The sequence below is a fragment of the Opisthocomus hoazin genome, chromosome 19 (assembly GCF_030867145.1).
Source record: "Opisthocomus hoazin isolate bOpiHoa1 chromosome 19, bOpiHoa1.hap1, whole genome shotgun sequence".
NCBI lineage: Eukaryota > Metazoa > Chordata > Aves > Opisthocomiformes > Opisthocomidae > Opisthocomus > Opisthocomus hoazin.
The window spans coordinates 6,790,945-6,807,630 of record NC_134432.1 but is presented as its reverse complement, the minus strand read 5'-3'; the positions used below and the strand labels follow the sequence as shown (position 1 = coordinate 6,807,630).

At 72.6% G+C, this 16,686-nt stretch overlaps 2 protein-coding genes across 3 annotated transcripts; both read right to left on the bottom strand.

Moving 5' to 3' along the window:
- Positions 1–2,461: 2,461 nt before the first annotated feature.
- On the bottom strand, positions 2,462–3,748 carry PHPT1 (phosphohistidine phosphatase 1). The gene is made up of 3 exons (XM_075439601.1): positions 3,566–3,748; positions 3,344–3,468; positions 2,462–2,805 (listed from the first exon to the last, which is right to left on the bottom strand). Exons 1-3 carry the CDS (start codon positions 3,708–3,710, stop codon positions 2,713–2,715), a joined length of 363 nt encoding a protein of 120 aa, XP_075295716.1. The 5' UTR covers positions 3,711–3,748; the 3' UTR covers positions 2,462–2,712.
- A 1,548-nt stretch (positions 3,749–5,296) lies between these two features.
- AJM1 (apical junction component 1 homolog) lies at positions 5,297–14,679 on the bottom strand. Of its 2 annotated transcripts, none has more exons than XM_075439599.1 (2): positions 14,626–14,679; positions 5,297–8,680 (listed from the first exon to the last, which is right to left on the bottom strand). In XM_075439599.1, exon 2 carries the CDS (start codon positions 8,615–8,617, stop codon positions 5,393–5,395), a length of 3,225 nt encoding a protein of 1,074 aa, XP_075295714.1. In that variant the 5' UTR covers positions 8,618–8,680; positions 14,626–14,679; the 3' UTR covers positions 5,297–5,392. The 2 variants fall into 2 exon arrangements, with proteins under 2 accessions (XP_075295714.1, XP_075295715.1); XM_075439600.1 differs by lacking the exon at positions 14,626–14,679 and adding an exon at positions 10,689–11,663.
- Positions 14,680–16,686: the final 2,007 nt, after the last annotated feature.

Here is a 16,686-nt window from a genome sequence, read left to right as displayed (position 1 = left end):
CACCGCAGCCTGAGCACAGGGGCTGCTCCCCTCCTCGCCGGTGGCCTTGGACAGCAGATTGCAGCGCGATTACGTCAGGCGCTGCGCAACGCGGGGTTCAGCGCCTTCCCCCCGCGCGAGCCGGGCAGGGGGAGGCCAGAAACCTGGTGCCTACCCAGCCTGGCACCCTGGGGCCGGCCGTGCTGGGAACCTGGTGGGCACCAAGCTGACCAGGAGCCAGCGCCGGGGCCTCCGGTCAAGCAGCCACCAGCCTCGGGGTGCCGTAGGCAGAGCATCCCCAGCGGGTCCCATCCCTCCCCTCTGCCCTGGGGAGAGATGGGGGGGTGCTGGGCCCCCAGTATGAAGGCAACGGGGGCATACTGGAGCAGCTCCAGCTAGGGGCTGTGGTGATGATGAAGGGACTGAGGCGATGACGAAGGAAACGACCTTCCCACCAGGAGAGGCTGAGGGCTGGAGGAGAGCAGGTGCCGGGGGACGTCACCCACGCTCAGCAAGCGCTGGCAGGAGGCACACAGGGAAGGAGCCAGCTCCTCTGCGCAGCGAGCGCCCCGTGGAGCGACAAGGGACAGCGGGAACCGAGCAGGAACAGGAAACGCCATTCAAGACCTTTTTATCCTGTGAGGGTCATCACAGCCAGAGGAGGCTGCCCAGGCTGCTGCGGGGTCACAGAATCCCAGGATCCCAGCATGGTCGGGGTTGGGACCTCTGGCGATCCCCCACCCAGCCCCCTGCCCAAGCAGGGTCACCCAGAGCAGGCTGCACAGCACCGCGTCCAGGCGGGGCTGGAATATCTCCAGAGAAGGAGACTCCACAGCCTCCCTGGGCAGCCTGGGCCAGGGCTCTGTCACCCTCAGAGGGAAGAAGTTCTTCCTCGGGTTCAGATGGAGCTTCCTCTGCTTCAGTTTGTGCCCATTGCCCCTTGTCCTGTCGCTGGGCACCACTGGAAAGAGTCTGGCCCCGTCCTCCTGACACCCACCCTGCAGATATTTAGAGGCATTTCTAAGGTCCCCTCTCAGCCTTCTCTTCTCCAGGCTGAACAAGCCCAGCTCCCTCAGCCTCTCCTCCTAGGAGAGATGCTCCAGTCCCCTCCTCATCCTCGTAGCCCTGTGCTGGACTCTCTCCAGTAGCTCCTCATCTTTCTTGACCTGGGGAGCCCAGCACTGGACACAGCACTGCAGATGGGGCCTCCCCAGGGCAGAGCAGAGGGGGAGGAGAACCTCCCTCGCCTGCTGCCCACACCGGGCCACAGCCCCGAGCCAGCTGCTGGAGCCGGCGCAGACCCTCCCGCGGTGCCTCCCAGCCCTGCGACTCGGTGACACGGGGTGGGGGGGAAGCTGTGTCCCCTTCAAGCGACCAGGGCAGGGCAGCCCCTGCCGCCCAGGGTCTGGCAGCCACCAGCGTTGGGGAATCGGACCCCAGGCGCGCACGACCACGGGGTGACGTTCGCCCCGGCGTGGGGGACACGGCCAGCACCTCGCCAGGCCCCGGCTCAGCAGAGCTGCTTCTCTAGAGGCCCAGAGCAGCCTCACACATGGGCACCTCGGCTCAGCCCCAGCTTCCCTCCCCCAGCAAGGCTGGAGGTGGCTCTGGACACCGTCCATGGGCGACAGCTCCCGCCCCAAGCCGCCACCGGGCCCTGTGCCCCAGCCTGGCCCACGGAGCTCATCCCACCCATGGCCATCACCTCCCAAGCCCGGGGCAGGACACCGGGCGCAGCAGCTGAGCCTCAGCAGACCGTGTGAACCCTGCATGGAGGAACCGTGTCCTGCCCGGCAGCCGGCACCCCAGCAGCAAGAGGGGACAGCAGGGAGGCAGCAGTGGGGACAGTGGCCAGGCTGGAGCCGGGAGCACACGGCGTCGCAGCCCGACAAGCGGGCCGGAGCTGGGAGCAGGAGGGGGTGAGGTTCCTCCAGCCCCAGCCCCGTACGGGCCAGTGACGGGATGATCCACCCGGCCAAGCTGACCCGCAGGTCTCCCTGGAGCTCTCCCACCACCGAAGGCTCCAGCAGCTCTTCCCAGTCTCCCCACTCCGCTCCTCACTGGGAGGGCATGAGGTAGCCTCCCTGGGAAACCCAGAGGGGCCCGAGCCCGGCCGGAGGGCTGGAGCCAGGGAGGGTGCTCTGCCCCGAGGTGTAACCGGCTGCCGGGGCAGGATCAGGCCGTGCTCTTCCAAACCACGCTCCGGGGCAGCTCGGCTCCCCCGCCACGGGGGATGGGGACAGCCCGGCCCACGGGACCACCCGCCAGGTGCTGGAACCCCTCACTCTCTCCTCATCTGCCTCACCCTTCCCAAGCAAACCCCGACGCACCTTCTGCCGCCCCCAGCCCGGCCCCTGCCAGCTCCCGGGCCAGGCCCCCCCGAGGGGCTGCAAACCTGAGGGAGAGGGGGGGGGTCACTCCCGCTGTAAGGGGGTGCAACCCCAACCCGGGGGAGCCACAAACGTGCGCCCACGCAACCACCCGCGCTCCCCAACGTGTTTAATTCTGACCTACACGCGGGGGACAAAGCCCCTCACCAGCGGAAAGGCCAGAGCAGGGCTTTGCCGCGCTGTGTCGGGGAGGTGGGGAGCACCCGCGGCGTGTGGGAAGCTTGGCGATGGCGAACGGGCGAGCTCATCACCAAGGAGAACAAGGAGGGAGCAGCGCGCTGCCGGGCACGGGGAGCCTGCCGCCGGCTCCGCCACACCAGCTCCAGGCTGGCACCGCGGCGGGTCAGTAGCCTTCATCCGCCCAGGTGATCTCGTAGTCTGGGTACTTGGCTTTCAGCTTCTCCGTCGTCACGGAGTGGTCCGCTCGCCCAAAGCCCTGGCAGGGGAGAGAGGGTCCCGGAGTCGAGCTGGGGTGGTTGCGGCCCCGGGGAGCTCGGCGAAGCTGGCGGCACCCAGAGCCCCGCAGCAGCCCCCGGCAGCAGCAGACGCCGCTGGGCCCGTGCCTGCGACGCAGCGATGGGCCCCGACCCCCCTGTGGCAGCAGCTCGGACTGCGGGCAGCGCAGCCTGGCTCCGGCCGCCGGGCAGCACCGGCACCCAGGCAGGGCTGGGAGCCCGGCACCGGAGTCACCGGCACCCTCCGAGGGGCACGGGGGGGGCAATCCGGCACCCCCCGCCCTGCCCTGGCAGCGCCGGCACAGGAGGGGCTGCGCCCACAGGTGAGTCCTTCACCCCCCCCAATGGTGGGTCTTGCCCCCTGCCCCACAGGTGGGTCTTTCCACCCCCCCCCCCCACGGGTGGGTCCTTCCCCCACCCCCCCCATGGGTGGGTCCTTCCACACCCCCCTCTCCCCACGGGTGGGTCCTCCCCCCCACGGGTGGGCCCTTCTCCCCCCCGCCCAGGGGCCCCGCTTACCACCGAGTACCCGTAGACGTGGATCTTCCTCTCGGCGGGGCGGTGGGCCAGGCGGCCGCCCCCCAGGCACTCGCAGCCCAGGCCCTGCTGCGCCAGCTCCTCCGCCGTCCGCTCGTACAGGTCGGCTGCGGGGGGAGCGAGCCGTGGGGCGGTGGGGGGGGCACGAGCACCCCCCCCCCCCCCCCGGTCCCCCCGCGTGTCCGGGCCCCCCGCGCCCCTCACCGTGGTACTCGGCCCAGCCGTGGCCGCGCACGACGTCCTTCCCGGGCCCGCCGGCCGCGCGCACGCGCACCAGCACGTACTTGAAGACGCCGCCGCCGTCGATCTCCACGTCCGGTACCCGCGACAGGGCCTCCGCCGCCGCCATCGCGCCCGCCCCGCCGCCGCGCCCCGCCCCTTCCGCCGCGCCCGCCAACCAGCGCCCGCGGGAGACACGCCCCGCCCACGAGGCCCCTACCCCGAGGCCTCGCCCACGCCGGGGGGCGGAGCCCCGCCCGGAGCCGGGGGAGGGGTCCTCGGGGCACCGCAGGGTCCCTGCTCGGCTCTCGCGCCCCGCCCCTCCCGCCCCTGAGGCCCCGCCCCCATGCCCCGCCCCGTTCCTGGGGCGGAGCCCTGCCCAGACGCGGGGGAGTCCCGCGGCCCTGCCCCGGCCCCCCCCAGGTTCGCAGCCCGCCCCCGCCCCGGTTGGACCCCCCCCACCACGCCAGCGCCGTGCGGACCCTCCGCTCCACGGAGCCCCCGGTGCCGGCCGCGCTCCCCCGTGGCACCGCGGGTGCCCACACCCGCCCTCGCGTCGGCGTACAGGGCCCCCCCCCGCAGGGAGCGGACCCCCTACCCGAAGAGCCTGCGGGGTCCTGGGGGCACCCCCGGTGCCTCACAGCCCCCCGCGCTGTGCCCGCGGAGCACACGGGAACGTGCCCGGGACACACGGGCCCTCCGGGGACAGAGACCTCGGGCAGCCCGGAACCCCGTGGGGCTGCAGACCCCCATAGGGCCCCACAGGGCTACAGATCCCACAGGGTCATGGCTGCAGACCCCACAGGGCTGTGGCTGCAGATCCCATAGAGCTGCAGACCCCATAGGGTGCCATAGGGCTGCAGACCCCATGGGGGCATGTCTGGAGACCCCACAGGGCCCCATAGGGCTGTGGTTGCAGACCCCATAGGGCTACAGATCCCAGAGGGCCATGGCTGCAGACCCCATAGGGCCCCATAGGGCTACAGATCCCATAGGGTCATGGCTGGAGACCCCATAGGACCCCACAGGGCCATGGCTGGAGACCCCATAGGGCTGCAGACCCCATAGGGCCCCATAGGGCTGCGGCTGTAGACCCCATATGGCCACAGCTGCAGATGCCATAGGGCCACAGACCCCATAGGGCCCCATAGGGCTGCAGACCCTGTAGGGCCATGGCTGGAGTTCCCATAGGACCCCACAGAGCCATGGCCACAGACCCCATAGGGTCCCATAGGGCCGTGGCTGGAGACCCCATAGGGCTGCAGACCCCACAGGGCTGTGGCTGCAGACCCCATAGGGCCCTGTAGGGCTGCAGACCCCATAGGGCCATGGCTGCAGACCCCATAGGCTGCCAGCAGCACCCCCGGCCTCGGTGCAGCCTCAGCAGGACCCTGGGTGCCGGGTGTCACGGCCCGGGAGGGCTGGGCAGGTCCCCGGGTGTGGGAAAGGTGCGTGGGCAGGCACGGGGGATCTGGGTGTGAAGGCAGCCGGTGGGCAGAGGCTGGGGGGGGGTCTGGGGTGCCCCCACCCTGGCCAAGCACTGCTCACCCCGACAGGGCTCTGCGGGGTCTGGCCCGGGCGCTGGCTGGGACCTGTGCCCCCTGGCAAACCTCGCCCCTGCTCCTGTCACCCCATGGCCTCCCCCAGCCCGGCCCCCCACCGCTCTGCCCGCGGCCCCCCCAGCCACCGCCGGCCGCCCGCAGCCCGCCGCAGCCCCCTCCCCTGGTCCCCGTCCCACCGCGCCGGTGGGGCAACACCTATCTACAAAGGGGGGGGTGACCGGGGGTGCCGGGGGCGGTCCCCACCCCGCGTTCACATGATGTCGTCCAGGAGGTTGGGGCTGGCCACCCAGTCGAGGGTGCGGGGCTCGGAGGCGGCCATGATCATGCACATGAACTGCTTGCCCGTCCTCTTGTCGATGGGGTAGATGGTGGTGGGGGTGAAGCGCCTGTTGCTCTCCACGAAGTCGCAGAGCTGCTCGTAGACGGCGGGGAACTCGTGCCGCAGGAAGACGCCGCGGGTGCGCAGCTCCCGCTGGATGTTGATGAAGCAGACCTCCCGCGCCTTGCGGCCCTCCTCGCCCTCCTTGTCGATGTCCGCCGTGCCGGGCGGGGGGGTCAGGATCAACGTCTCCATCTCCCGCTCCTTCTTCAGGATCTTCTTCTCGGGGCTGGAGGAGGCTAAGGCCACCTTGGCGTATTTCCTGACCGTCGGCACCTGCGTCTTCGGCGACGGCCTCTCCGGCACTTTTTGGGTGACAGCCACGGTTACATTCAGGAGGAAACATTCGTCGGGGTCGTACTGGTTGCCCGTCTCCCGCAGCTCCCGCGCGTACTCCCCCAGGTTGTCCGAGTAGCTCTCCAGCTCCCGCAAGGACAGGTAGGTGGGTGACATCAGCAGGCTCTCCAGCCCGAACTGGAGGAAGTTCTCGGCCGAGCCGGCGTTGGGGAAGCCCAGGAAGAGGACGCCGCGCCCGCGGGAGAGGTAGCCCACCTTGGCGATGCGCGAGAAGGCCTTGTGCACCTCGGCGTTCTCCCGGCAGAACTGCAGGACGTGGCGGCAGACGCTGCCCACGCGCCCGTAGACGCAGCTCTCCTTGTGCGTGTCCCAGTCCTCGCGGCGGCAGTGCCGCGAGCAGTAGTAGGTGTAGCAGCTGTGGCACGACTTGAAGTAGAGGCAGGCGTTGAACATGGTCTCCGTCCGCCGGCACTTGGCGTTGGAGCACATCATCATGTCGTCCTCCTCCGCGCTCAGGTCGGGCGAGCAGTTCTCCGGCGACTTCTCGAAGGGCGGTGGGCGCGGGGCGCCAGCGCGGGAGCTGGGACCCGGCTGCTCCTTGGTGGGTCGGGGTCCCTCGGGCGCGCTGCCAGGGACCCTCCTGCCCTCGCCCCGCCGGGGCGGCCCTGGGGGGCCGCTGCTGCTCAGGAGCTGCTTCAGCTGCTCGGCGAGGCTGTCCCTGTCCCCGGCGCGATGGCCCGGCGCTGGCTTGTAGTCGATGACCAGGTCGGTGATGAGCTCGTCCAGCTGCTCCAGGCTGCGCTGCCGCCCCGCGCCGCTCTCCCTGGGGACGGGCTGCGGGGCGCAGGGCGCGGTGTAGGGACCGCGCTCCCGCCCCGCATCCAGCACGTCCCAGCTGGCTGAGCGCCTCTCGCTCCTGCCCAGCCCGTCGGCACGGATGTCGTTGTCGGTGATGGTGATCTCCGGCGTGACGTACCAGGAGCGGCCCGGGGGCCCACGCCCGCCGTCGGCGTGCACCCTCTCGAGGATGGAGCTCTCGGAGAGCGACAAGGCGGCGTAGCGCTTGGGCGAGCTCGACAGGTTGATGACCACCGGCTGCCGGCGCTCCTCGGGGGATAAGGCACGGTGCGGCTCCTGGGCGAGCAGGTTCTCGTAGCTGCGCCCGCGCTGCAGGACCTCCTCCCTGCGCACCGCCGGCGCCAGGATGTTATCCCAGGATTTGGAGTAGTGCTGGCTCTCCCGGCCCAGCCGCGGCGGCGTCACGCCGTAGCTGGCGTGCCAGGAGGAGAGCATGGCCTCGCGGCCGGCCGGCGGCGGGCCAAAGCGCGATGCCTGCAAGGTCTGGTAGGACGGCGCGCCGCGCTCGGGGCAGTACCAGTCGCCGAAGTGCAAGGGCTGGGCGCTGCGGGGCGGCGGGCACGTCCGCGACAGCACCTCCCGCTCCCGGTACTTCCCGTAGTCCTCGGCGTAGAAGACACGGGCAGAGGAGCCGAGGGCCGGGTACGTCCGGGCGTCCTCGGCGTAGAGGGTTTTGACGGGGGTGCCGCGCGGGGCGTAGAAGCGGGGCTCGTCGCTGTAGAAGGTGCGGGCAGGCGCCTCCTGCACCGGGTAAGCCCGCGCCTCCTCCACGTACAACGTCCGCGGCGGCACCGTGCGGACGGCGGCTTTGGCCGCATCCTCGGCATAGAAGTGCTGGGGGATGGCGTGGCGGGCGGGGTAGGGGTAGCTGGCGTAGCCGGTGCTGCGGAGGGGCATGGCGGGGCTGGGGCACCGCGCCGGCTCCTCCGCGTAGAAGAACTTGGTGGGGACGCCGGGGGCCGAGAAGGTCATGCAGCCCCTCTCCGGGTACTCCCTGAAGTCGCGCGAGGCTGGCACCGGCACCGTCTGGTACGCCAGCGCCCGGGGGTCCGCCTCGAAGTACTCGCCGGGGTAGGGCAGGAGCGGGGGGTCCCCGCTGTAGGAGTCGCTAGGGCTGGGCGTGCGGGACGCGGGCGCCTGCCGGCTCCCCGGCACGGCCAGGCTGCGGGCAGCCCCGGGGCCGCGGGGCCAGCGCGGCGGTTCCTGCCGGCCCTGGGCTGCCCGCAGGCTGCGCGCCGCGTGCACCAGCACCGCCTCGTCCGGCTTGATGTCCACCCGGCACTTGACGTGGGGGCTGGCGCCCGCCTTGGCCCCCGGCCCCTCCTCGAAGCAGTTGCTGCCCAGGCAGAGCGGGGAGATGCGGCTGACGCTGCTGCGCTGCGGCTGCAGCTTGATGGGATGCACCTCGTTCGCCAGCGCCCGCAGCGGGACCTGGCTCTCGCGGCGCGGCGAGGGCTCGGGGCGCGAGGGCTCCCGTGCCACCCGCAGTGCTTCCCGCCCACGCCGGGCCGGCGGCGGCGACGCCGAGACGGCGATGGGCACCGGGGTGAAGGTGGACTTCACCCGCGGCGCGCTCTTCGAGCGGGCGCGGCGCTTCGGCTCGCTCCTCGGCGCCAGGGCTCTGCCGGCGTAAGGGTCCGGCTTCGGCGGCGCCCGCCTGCCCGTCGGCCCCGGCGCGGGCTCGGGGGTGGCGGGGCGCGGGCACGGCCGCTCCATGGCCGGCGGGGTGCCCAGCTGCTCGTCCAGCGACTCGAGGAAGTCGAAGCTGCGGCAGTGGCGCTTGTTGAAGGGCTGCGGCTCGTGGGGCAGGGACGAGGACATGGAGGCGTCACATCGTGCCAGGGGCTGGCGGGCGATGGAATCGGCAGGGGCTGCGGTGGCCACCTTTATGGCTTGGTACACCGTCGACACCAGGATGTCAGGCGGGTCTGTTCGGGTCATCTTAAAAGCCGCTCTCCTCCCGCCAGCTCCCCGTCAGACGGCCTCAGCGGACGGCAGCCGGCCCTGCAAGAGAACAACGCGGCGCCTGAATCCCGGCAGGGAGCCCGGCAGCACCGGATCAATCCCCGCAGCTCCCGGCTCGGGGCACGGGGCTTGGCCACCGCTTCGGGAACGAGGGCTCGGGGGGGTCCCAGCCTCCGCTGCTGCCGTTCGTGGTCTGAGCCCGGCTCGGGGGAGAGGCTGGAAAAAGGCTCCAAATCCGGCATGCGAATAACGGAGCAGATGGCAGGGCACCTGCGGGTGCATCGCGGGGCAGCCGAGGAGGGGTCCCGGCTCTCCACAGGGAGGGGAGAGGAGGCCGCCGACCACCGAGCCCCTGTTCCCGGCGCGCAGGGCACGGGGACGCTCTTGCAGCATTGCGGGAAATGGCAGCCCTGGACGGGGCTGGGGGACCTGACACCAGGGTTTTCCAAAGCGGGTGGGGACCGCGGCCCCCGCCATGAGCACCCGAGGGGCTGCATGGTCTCCTGGGACCACGCGCGCCCACGTCGCAGCACACGCTGGGCCCAGCACCGGCAGCGCAGGCAGGAGCAGCACCCAGGGACAGGTACCACCAGCACGCGCCATGGTGGCCAGGATGCCCGTGCAGCTCTGGGGCTCCGGAAGGGTGGGAGCCGTGCCCCCTCCCCGCGGTGGCACCCTGCGGGTGCCGTGGCTCTGCCCACAGTCCCGGCCGCTTGCAGCAGCACCGTTCCCCGGCGCTCCTCTGGTGGCACCGAGGGCTGGCAGAGGGGTGCTGTGGGGGGTGCCCCAACCCCGCGTGCCAGCAGCCACTCCTCCGTCGCTTCCCACGGCTCCGAGCAGGGCAGACCAGGGTCCCACCGCAGTCACCCCATGCTGGAGGGGCTGTGCTGGCGCAACGCCCGCTGGCTTTGTCCTCTCCCATGTCCTGCGGCCATGACACATGTCCTGCGCTGGAGAGCGAGCAGGACAGCGGCTGCAGCGACTGTGGGGCACGGGTCTGGCACCCACTGTGCACCAACACCGGGCACCCCACTCGCTCCAGGACGATGCGGCATGGCTGGCTGGGGTGGGCAGAGTGACCCAGCTGTGTGACAAGGGGGAACATCAGCACACACCACGACTGGGGGAGCAGACGTGGTGGTTCTTCCTGAACACGAGGAAGAATTTCTTCCCTCTGAGGGTGACGGAGCCCTGGCCCAGGCTGCCCAGGGAGGCTGTGGAGTCTCCTTCTCTGGAGATATTCCAGTCCCGCCTGGACGCGGTGCTGTGCAGCCTGCTCTGGGTGACCCTGCTTGGGCAGGGGGTTGGGTGGGGGATCCCCAGAGGGCCCTGCCAACCCTGCCATGCTGGGATCCTGGGATTCTGTTTGCGTGCGGGACCCGCTGGGTCGTGGCACTGATCCTCCCCAGCAGCCCATTGAGCGCCGGCCGCTGTCGGCACCGAGCGGGCGTACAGCCGGCTTTGCCCGCGGCGGGGACACCCGGCCGGCTTCAACGCTCGTCGCATCCTCTGAGGGTCCGGTTTTTTGGCCACGTGGCCAAGGCACCAGCGGCTCCGCCGTACGCTGAAGGCGCGTGGCAAAGGCCAGCGAGGGGCATTTGGCTTCCCACGGTGGCAGAGGACCACAGGGAGGGTGTTTCGGGGAGGAGAGGAACAGACTTTGTTCAGCAAGAAGCAGTACTGACTACACAGAGATGGGGAGGGGGACCTGGGCCCCCCCCCTCGTCAGCCAGATAAAGCCCCGTCTCACCCCCAGACTGGGGGGGACAGAAGCTGGAGCTGCGGTGAAGCCAGTGGGGTTGGGGTGCCTGGCCCTGGGCGGGCTGGGGACAGCTCGATGCCGTCAGGCGATGGGGATTCCGGGGCTGGGGGGGCACGTTTGCCCCCCACAGCAGTGCCTCAGCATCGGCCTCGCTGCATTACGGGAGCTGGGCTGGATCTGGGAAGGCGGCACCCGTGCTGCAGCAACGCCGGCAGGGCCCTGGGGAGCCCATCCCCGTGGTGTCGGGGCGGCGGGGGGGCAGGGACCCGCAGCCCAGGGTCCTACCTGGTCGAGAGGCCGCAGGGAGGGGGGGGGTGGGCCGAGCTGGCCCAGGGCCCCGCACCGGCTCCATCCCAGCGCTGCAAAACAAGAGAGGCACGTGAGGGGTCCGGGGAACCCCTGGCCGTGGCAGAGGGGCAGCTGCCGGGGCCATGGGGTGCCATGGGGGGGACATCGAGCACCCCGAGAGACCCCTGCAACTGGCTGCTGGGGCCATGGAGTGCCATGGGGGGGACACTGAGCACCCCAAGAGACCCCTGCAGCCGGCTGCCAGGGACATGGGGTGCCATGGGGGGACACTGAGCACCCCGAGAGACACCTGCAGCTGGCTGTCGGGGCCATGGGTGCCTTGGGGGGGACACTGAGCACCCCGAGAGACCCCTGCAGCCGGCTGCTGGGGCCATGGAGTGCCATGAGGGGGACATCGAGCACCCCGAGAGACCCCTGCAATTGGCTGCTGGGGCCATGGAGTGCCAGGGGGGGGACACTGAGCACCCCAAGAGACCCCTGCAGCTGGCTGACGGGGCCACGGGGTGCCTTGGGAGGACACTGAGCACCCCAAGAGACGCCTGCAGCCACAGCCCTGCTGAGCCAAGCCCAAGTGTAGCCCAGCGAGGCCACCGTGTGCGTCCCTGTGCCCAGTGGACGTGGGCACCGCATCCCACGGGCACGTCCCCCCGCCCCAGCAGTGTCCCGCCACCCACAGAGCCACGCGAGGCCGTGGCGGCGGGGGGACCTGGGGACAGCGCGGTGCTGGCATCCCCAGCGCCGCCCGGGGTTGCCATGGTTTCTCCAAATTATTCCTCCCCTGCGAGGACAGCGTGGGTGCGTGGGGGGGCTGCCGGGGGGCCGGGGGAGCCGAGGCTGCGTGGCATCGCAGGGATGGCAGAGCGCCCGCAGAGCCCCCGGCATCCCCTGCCCATGGCGCGGGCAGAGCCGGGATGGCCCCACCAACGCTGCCGGTGCCGCCGCGCTCCCAGAGCCCACCTGCCCCGACACCGGGTCCCCTCCACAGGGAGAGGATTTCGCATCCCCTCCCCTCTCCTCCCCCCAGCTGGTGGGCAGCGGGTGCCCCGCTTCACCCCCCGCCCTGCCGCCCTGGCCAGGGTCTCCCCGCTCTGTCACCCTGGGGTGCTGACACCAGCCGGCAGCACGCTGGGGGCTGCCGATGCACACACGGCCCCCGGGGCACAGCCAGCCCCTGCCCACAGCCCCGCCGCAGGGAGGGCCCGGGCGGTTTGTCCCAGAGCCCCCCCGTGCCCCCGCTGCTGGGCAGGACACACGGACACCTCTGCCCAGGCTGCTCCCCCCAGCACGCCCACGGACCCCCCGGCAGGACCCCCCGTCCCAGCCCACAGCCACCCCACCGCTCAACCTGCCCGGTGCCCCCCCACTCAGCACCCAGCCCTGTGCCCGCCGCTGCCCACGGGCCCTGCCTGCGGCCGGGGGCTCCCCTGGCTCCCAGCCCGGCACCCCGCGGCACCCGGCACGGTGACCGACGGGAGCAGCAGGAGGGTGCTGGGTGCCCGGAGCGAGCCCGGGCTGCCGGCGGGACCCACGGGAGGCTGCCGGGAACTGGGTCACTGCCCATACACGGCACGTGCGGGCTGCGCAGTGGGGCTGCGCAGTGCCCTGCCAGTGTGCACTGCACTGCCCGGGCACTGCAGCACCCTGCCTGCCCCATGCCCGCGGCAAGGGTGCTGCCTGCTGCTCTGCATCGCGTGCTCTGCCAGCGCACTGCACACACCGCACTGAGCACTGCCAGGCACTGCGCACGCTGCACCCAGTGCACTGCCAGCGCACTGCGCACACTGCACTGAGCACTGCCAGGCACTGCGCACGCTGCACCCAGTGCACTGCCAGGCACTGCACACACTGCACTGAGCACTGCCCGCACGCCGCGCACGCTGCACCCAGTGCACTGCCAGGCACTGCGCACACTGCACTGAGCACTGCCAGGCACTGCGCACGCTGCACCCAGTGCACTGCCAGCGCACTGCACACACTGCACTGAGCACTGCCAGGCACTGCGCACGCTGCACCCAGTGCACTGCCAGCGCACTGCGCACACTGCACTGAGCACTGCCCGCACGCCGCGCACGCTGCACCCAGTGCACTGCCAGGCACTGCACACGCTGCACTGAGCACTGCCAGTGTGCCCTGCTCTGCCCACACGCTGCCCGCAGCACACTGCCGGGGCACTGCCCGCAGCGCTGCCAGGCTGCGGTCCCCACGCTGCCTGCGCGTTGCCCCGAGCCGCCCGCACGTGCGCTGCCCCACGGCCTGCCCACGCCGCCCCGAGCACTGCCGGGGCACTGCCTGCACCCCGCGCACAGCCTGGGCGCTGCCGGCACACGCTGCCCGCGCGTTGACGCACGCCCTGCCCGCGCGCTGCCCGCTGAGCGGAGAGCCAGCGCGCTGCCTGGGCTCGCTGCACCGGCTGCGCTGCCAGCACGCTGCCCACACGCGCAGCCGAGGAGCGCGCTGCCGCTGCATCACCCCGCCGGCAGCCCGAGCCCACCGCCCGCGCACGGCCCCGCGGGCACTGCCAAAGCGCCGGCTGCTCCCACTCTGCCCCGAGCACGACGGCGGGGCCCGCGGCCGGACACGCGGCCAGGGCGGCACCCGCGTGCGCCGCGACGTGCAGATGACGCCGGCAGCACCACCGCGGGTCGGGGCCTGGGCTCGCCGCTCTGTGGGCACTGCCAGCCCGCGGCCCCGCTGCACCAGGCCTGGGCGCCCTGTGAGGGTGCTGAGGCCGAAGCTGTCCGGGCGCTGCCCGTGCAGGGAGCTGGCAGGCGGCACTGCCCGCAGCGAGGGAGCCCCGGAACCCCCCCGTCTGTGGGGTGGGTGGACACTGCCTGTGCTGTGCCACCCCCAGGGACCCCCAGCACAGGCAGTGCGCTGTGCCCCCCCCAGGGACCCCCAGCACAGGCAGTGCGCTGTGCCCCTGCGGCACTGCCCCTCCCCACACCCCCCCGGGCCCCCCAGCCCGCACCCCCAGCCCCGTGCCCCTATCCACAGCCTCTGCACTCCTGGCACCCCCCACTTACCCCCCCCCCCCAAGCTTCATGGCCACGGCCCCCCTGGGTGCCCCAGCACCCCCTGCCCTGCCTGCACCCCTGGACAGGCTCATCCTGCTGGGGGGAGCCGCACCCCCAGACCGGGGGTACCCCCGGTGCTGGATCCCCCCTCCCCTGCCCCACACCCCCCCCCGCTGCGCACCGGCACTGGGCAGCGCTGGGCGGCACTGGGTGGCACTGGGCCGCGCAGGGCACTGAGCCCGCCTGGGGCCGGCACCGCCAGGACCTGGGGGGAGAAGGCCCGGCCCGGGCACTGCGGCGGGGTGGGACGGGGATGGGGACGGGGATGGGGACGGGGATGGGGATGGGGACGGGGATGGGGACGGGGATGGGGACGGGGACGGGGATGGGGATGGGGACGGGGATGGGGACGGGGATGGGGACGGGGATGGGGATGGGGATGGGGACGGGGACGGGGACGGGGATGGGGACGGGGATGGGGACGAGGATGGGGACGGGGACGGGGATGGGGACGGGGGACACAGAGGATGGGGGACACAGAGGCTGGGGATGGGGGACACAGATGGGGTGCGCTGGGTTGGGATGACTCGGCCCGGGGGTGCGGGATGGGGGTGGCCCCGGGGGTCTGGCGGGATGGGATGGGGAGGGCACCGGGGGATGGGGACGGGTACGGGGGGATGGGATGAGGGGGACTGGGGGGGGGTCGGGATGGCCCGGTAGCATCTCGGGGGGGGGGGGGGATGGGGATGTGCAAAACGGGGGGATGGGATGGGTGCTCGGGAGGACACGGGGGGGATGGGATGGGATGCGATGGTCCGGAGGGGGTCGCGGGGGGTGGCCCGGGCGGGGTCCCCCGGGAGTACGACAGGCCCCAGCCCCCCCGGCCGGGCCCCCCTTACCTGCTCCGCGCCCGCTGCCCCGGCCGCCCCCCCGCCGCATCCCCGCCAGGCTCGGGCTGCCGCTGCCCCCCGGCCCGGCCCGGCCCGGCTCCGCCCGATCCGGCACGGCCCGGCCCGGCCCGGCCCGGCGGGGCCCGGCTCGGCTCGGCCCGGCCCGACGCTCCGCCGCGGCCGCCCGGCTCCGCCGCCGCTTGTTTTCCCATAAATACGGCAGGCGGAGTTACCGGGGGGGCCGGCACCGGGAGCCACCCACCGGCACCGCCCCCGGCACCGGGCCCCATCGCCATCCCCGGCACCGGTCCCCATCCCCGGCACCGGGCCCCATCGCCATCCCCGGCACCGGTCCCCATCCCCATCCCCGGCACCGCCCCCGGCACCGGTCCCCATCCCCATCCCCATCCCACCCCATCCCCATCCCCGCCCCCCGCAGCATCCCCCGCCCACTGCGGGACCCCCGGGGCAGGGTCTGGGGACCCCCGGCACCCCGTGCTCCTCTCCCGGTGCCGTGCCTCGGGGGGTTCCCCCCGCACCCCGGGTGTGGGCACCCTCGGGACCCCCAGCCGAGGCACCGGCGTCTCCCAGCGCGCTGCCGGGGGGCTCAGCCCCACGCCGCGTGCCGTGAGCAGGACCCGTGGCCTCGCGGGTGCCTGCCCTCCTGCCGGCAGCCCCCCAGTGCCAGCAGCCCCCCGCGCCCGCCCCGCAGGCACCACGTCCCGCCTGCCCTTGGCACATCACCGCGGGCCGAGGCCAACCGGGCAGCGAAATTCCCGTCAGCTCCTCCGTGAAGTGGCCTGGTTTTCCCGGCGACGCCGGGGCTGTCCCTGCCCGCAGCGGCTGCAGCCCCATGGGGGGACGCTCCGCCACGCAACGGGCAACGGGCCCAGACTGGTGCAGGCGGTGCCCGATGGCTCTCGGCATGCAACGGCCCCAGCGCCGGAGCTCTGCCTCAGTTTCCCCATCTCCCACCTGCCTGAGCCAGCCGCCGCTGCCCACCGCCCGCGCAGGCACCGCCGGTGCAGCCAAGGGTCCCGGCACCTGCGGGCGCCCCGGCAAGCGGCTGCGGCACTGGGGACCCGCCGGGAGCTCCCGCGGCTCCGAGCCCGGAGCTGAGGTCTGCTGCCGTCTGCGCGGCTCTGCAGCGGGCGCTTGCTTCACCCCAAAACCCTCCGCAGCCAAGAGCTGGGAGCACCGGGAGAACCGGGAGCACCGGGAGCATCCTTCCGTGCTCTGCCCCAGGCCGAGCCGTGCGGGGGTGAGCGCGGGGGTGCAGCGGGCTGGTGTGGCCGCGACTGCTGCAGGACCGTGGCCCGGGCTGCTGCGTTCTGCCCCAAAACGCTCCCCGTGCTGCTTGGACGCGGCGGGCGCAGCTGAGCCCACTGCGGCCGGCAGTGCGTCCCCTGCCCGGGACCGGGCTGAGCACCAGGAACTCATTGCACGGCTGGGTGGGGGGAGTTGGGGAGCAGGGTCCGCTCGCTGCTGCACGGACAGGGCCAAGCAGCCCCCCGGGGCTCGCCTGGGCCCCCCCGTCCCCCCCAGCGCTTCCATTTTCTCCCCGGCGGGACGCAGGGCTCGGGCTGCCGGTTCGGCCGCTCCCGCTGCCCCCGGCTTCCTGCCCCCGCGGCCCCCGCCGTGCTGCTCCATCTGCTCCGGGCCCCGCGCCAGCCGGCCCCGCGCCGGAGCTGAGCACCGGCGACGCTCGTGACGCGGTCGCGGGTCAGGCCAGCTCGCTGCCCAGCGGGGTGCCAGGGCTCAGTGTCCCCCAGATGATGTCACCAAAACGATGCAGGAGCCCAAATCCTACGGGAATGCAGGGAGTCCCGGCATGGAGGATGCTGCTGCCGGGTGGGCAGCGGGGTGCCCGCCCTGAGGGGACCTCATGCGGTGCCACCCTCGGTGCCACCCTCTGTACCTGCGGCTGTGTCCCCAGGTGACCCCTGCGTAGATTGAGGTCACCCGCTCAGGCTGGACCGCGGCCCCCAGGCCCCGTGGCGAGGGGCGGTGGGACCCCCTGCCCGCCCCATGTGGGTGCTCGGCTGGTCTGGGAAGTGCTGAGGGATTCCA

What these genes read in the sequence shown, in the direction of transcription:
- PHPT1 (XM_075439601.1), bottom strand. Translation starts at nt 3,710, where the DNA reads ATGGCGGCGGCGGAGGCCCTGTCGCGGGTACCGGACGTGGAGATCGAC. An exon ending in CGGCTGGGCCGAGTACCACG is followed by an intron (nt 3,469 to 3,565) that starts GTGAGGGGCGCG and finishes CTCCCCCCGCAG; the next exon opens with CCGACCTGTACGAGCGGACG. An exon ending in ACGTCTACGGGTACTCGGTG is followed by an intron (nt 2,806 to 3,343) that starts GTAAGCGGGGCC and finishes CTCCCCTGCCAG; the next exon opens with GGCTTTGGGCGAGCGGACCA.
- AJM1 (XM_075439599.1), bottom strand. Translation starts at nt 8,617, where the DNA reads ATGACCCGAACAGACCCGCCTGACATCCTGGTGTCGACGGTGTACCAA.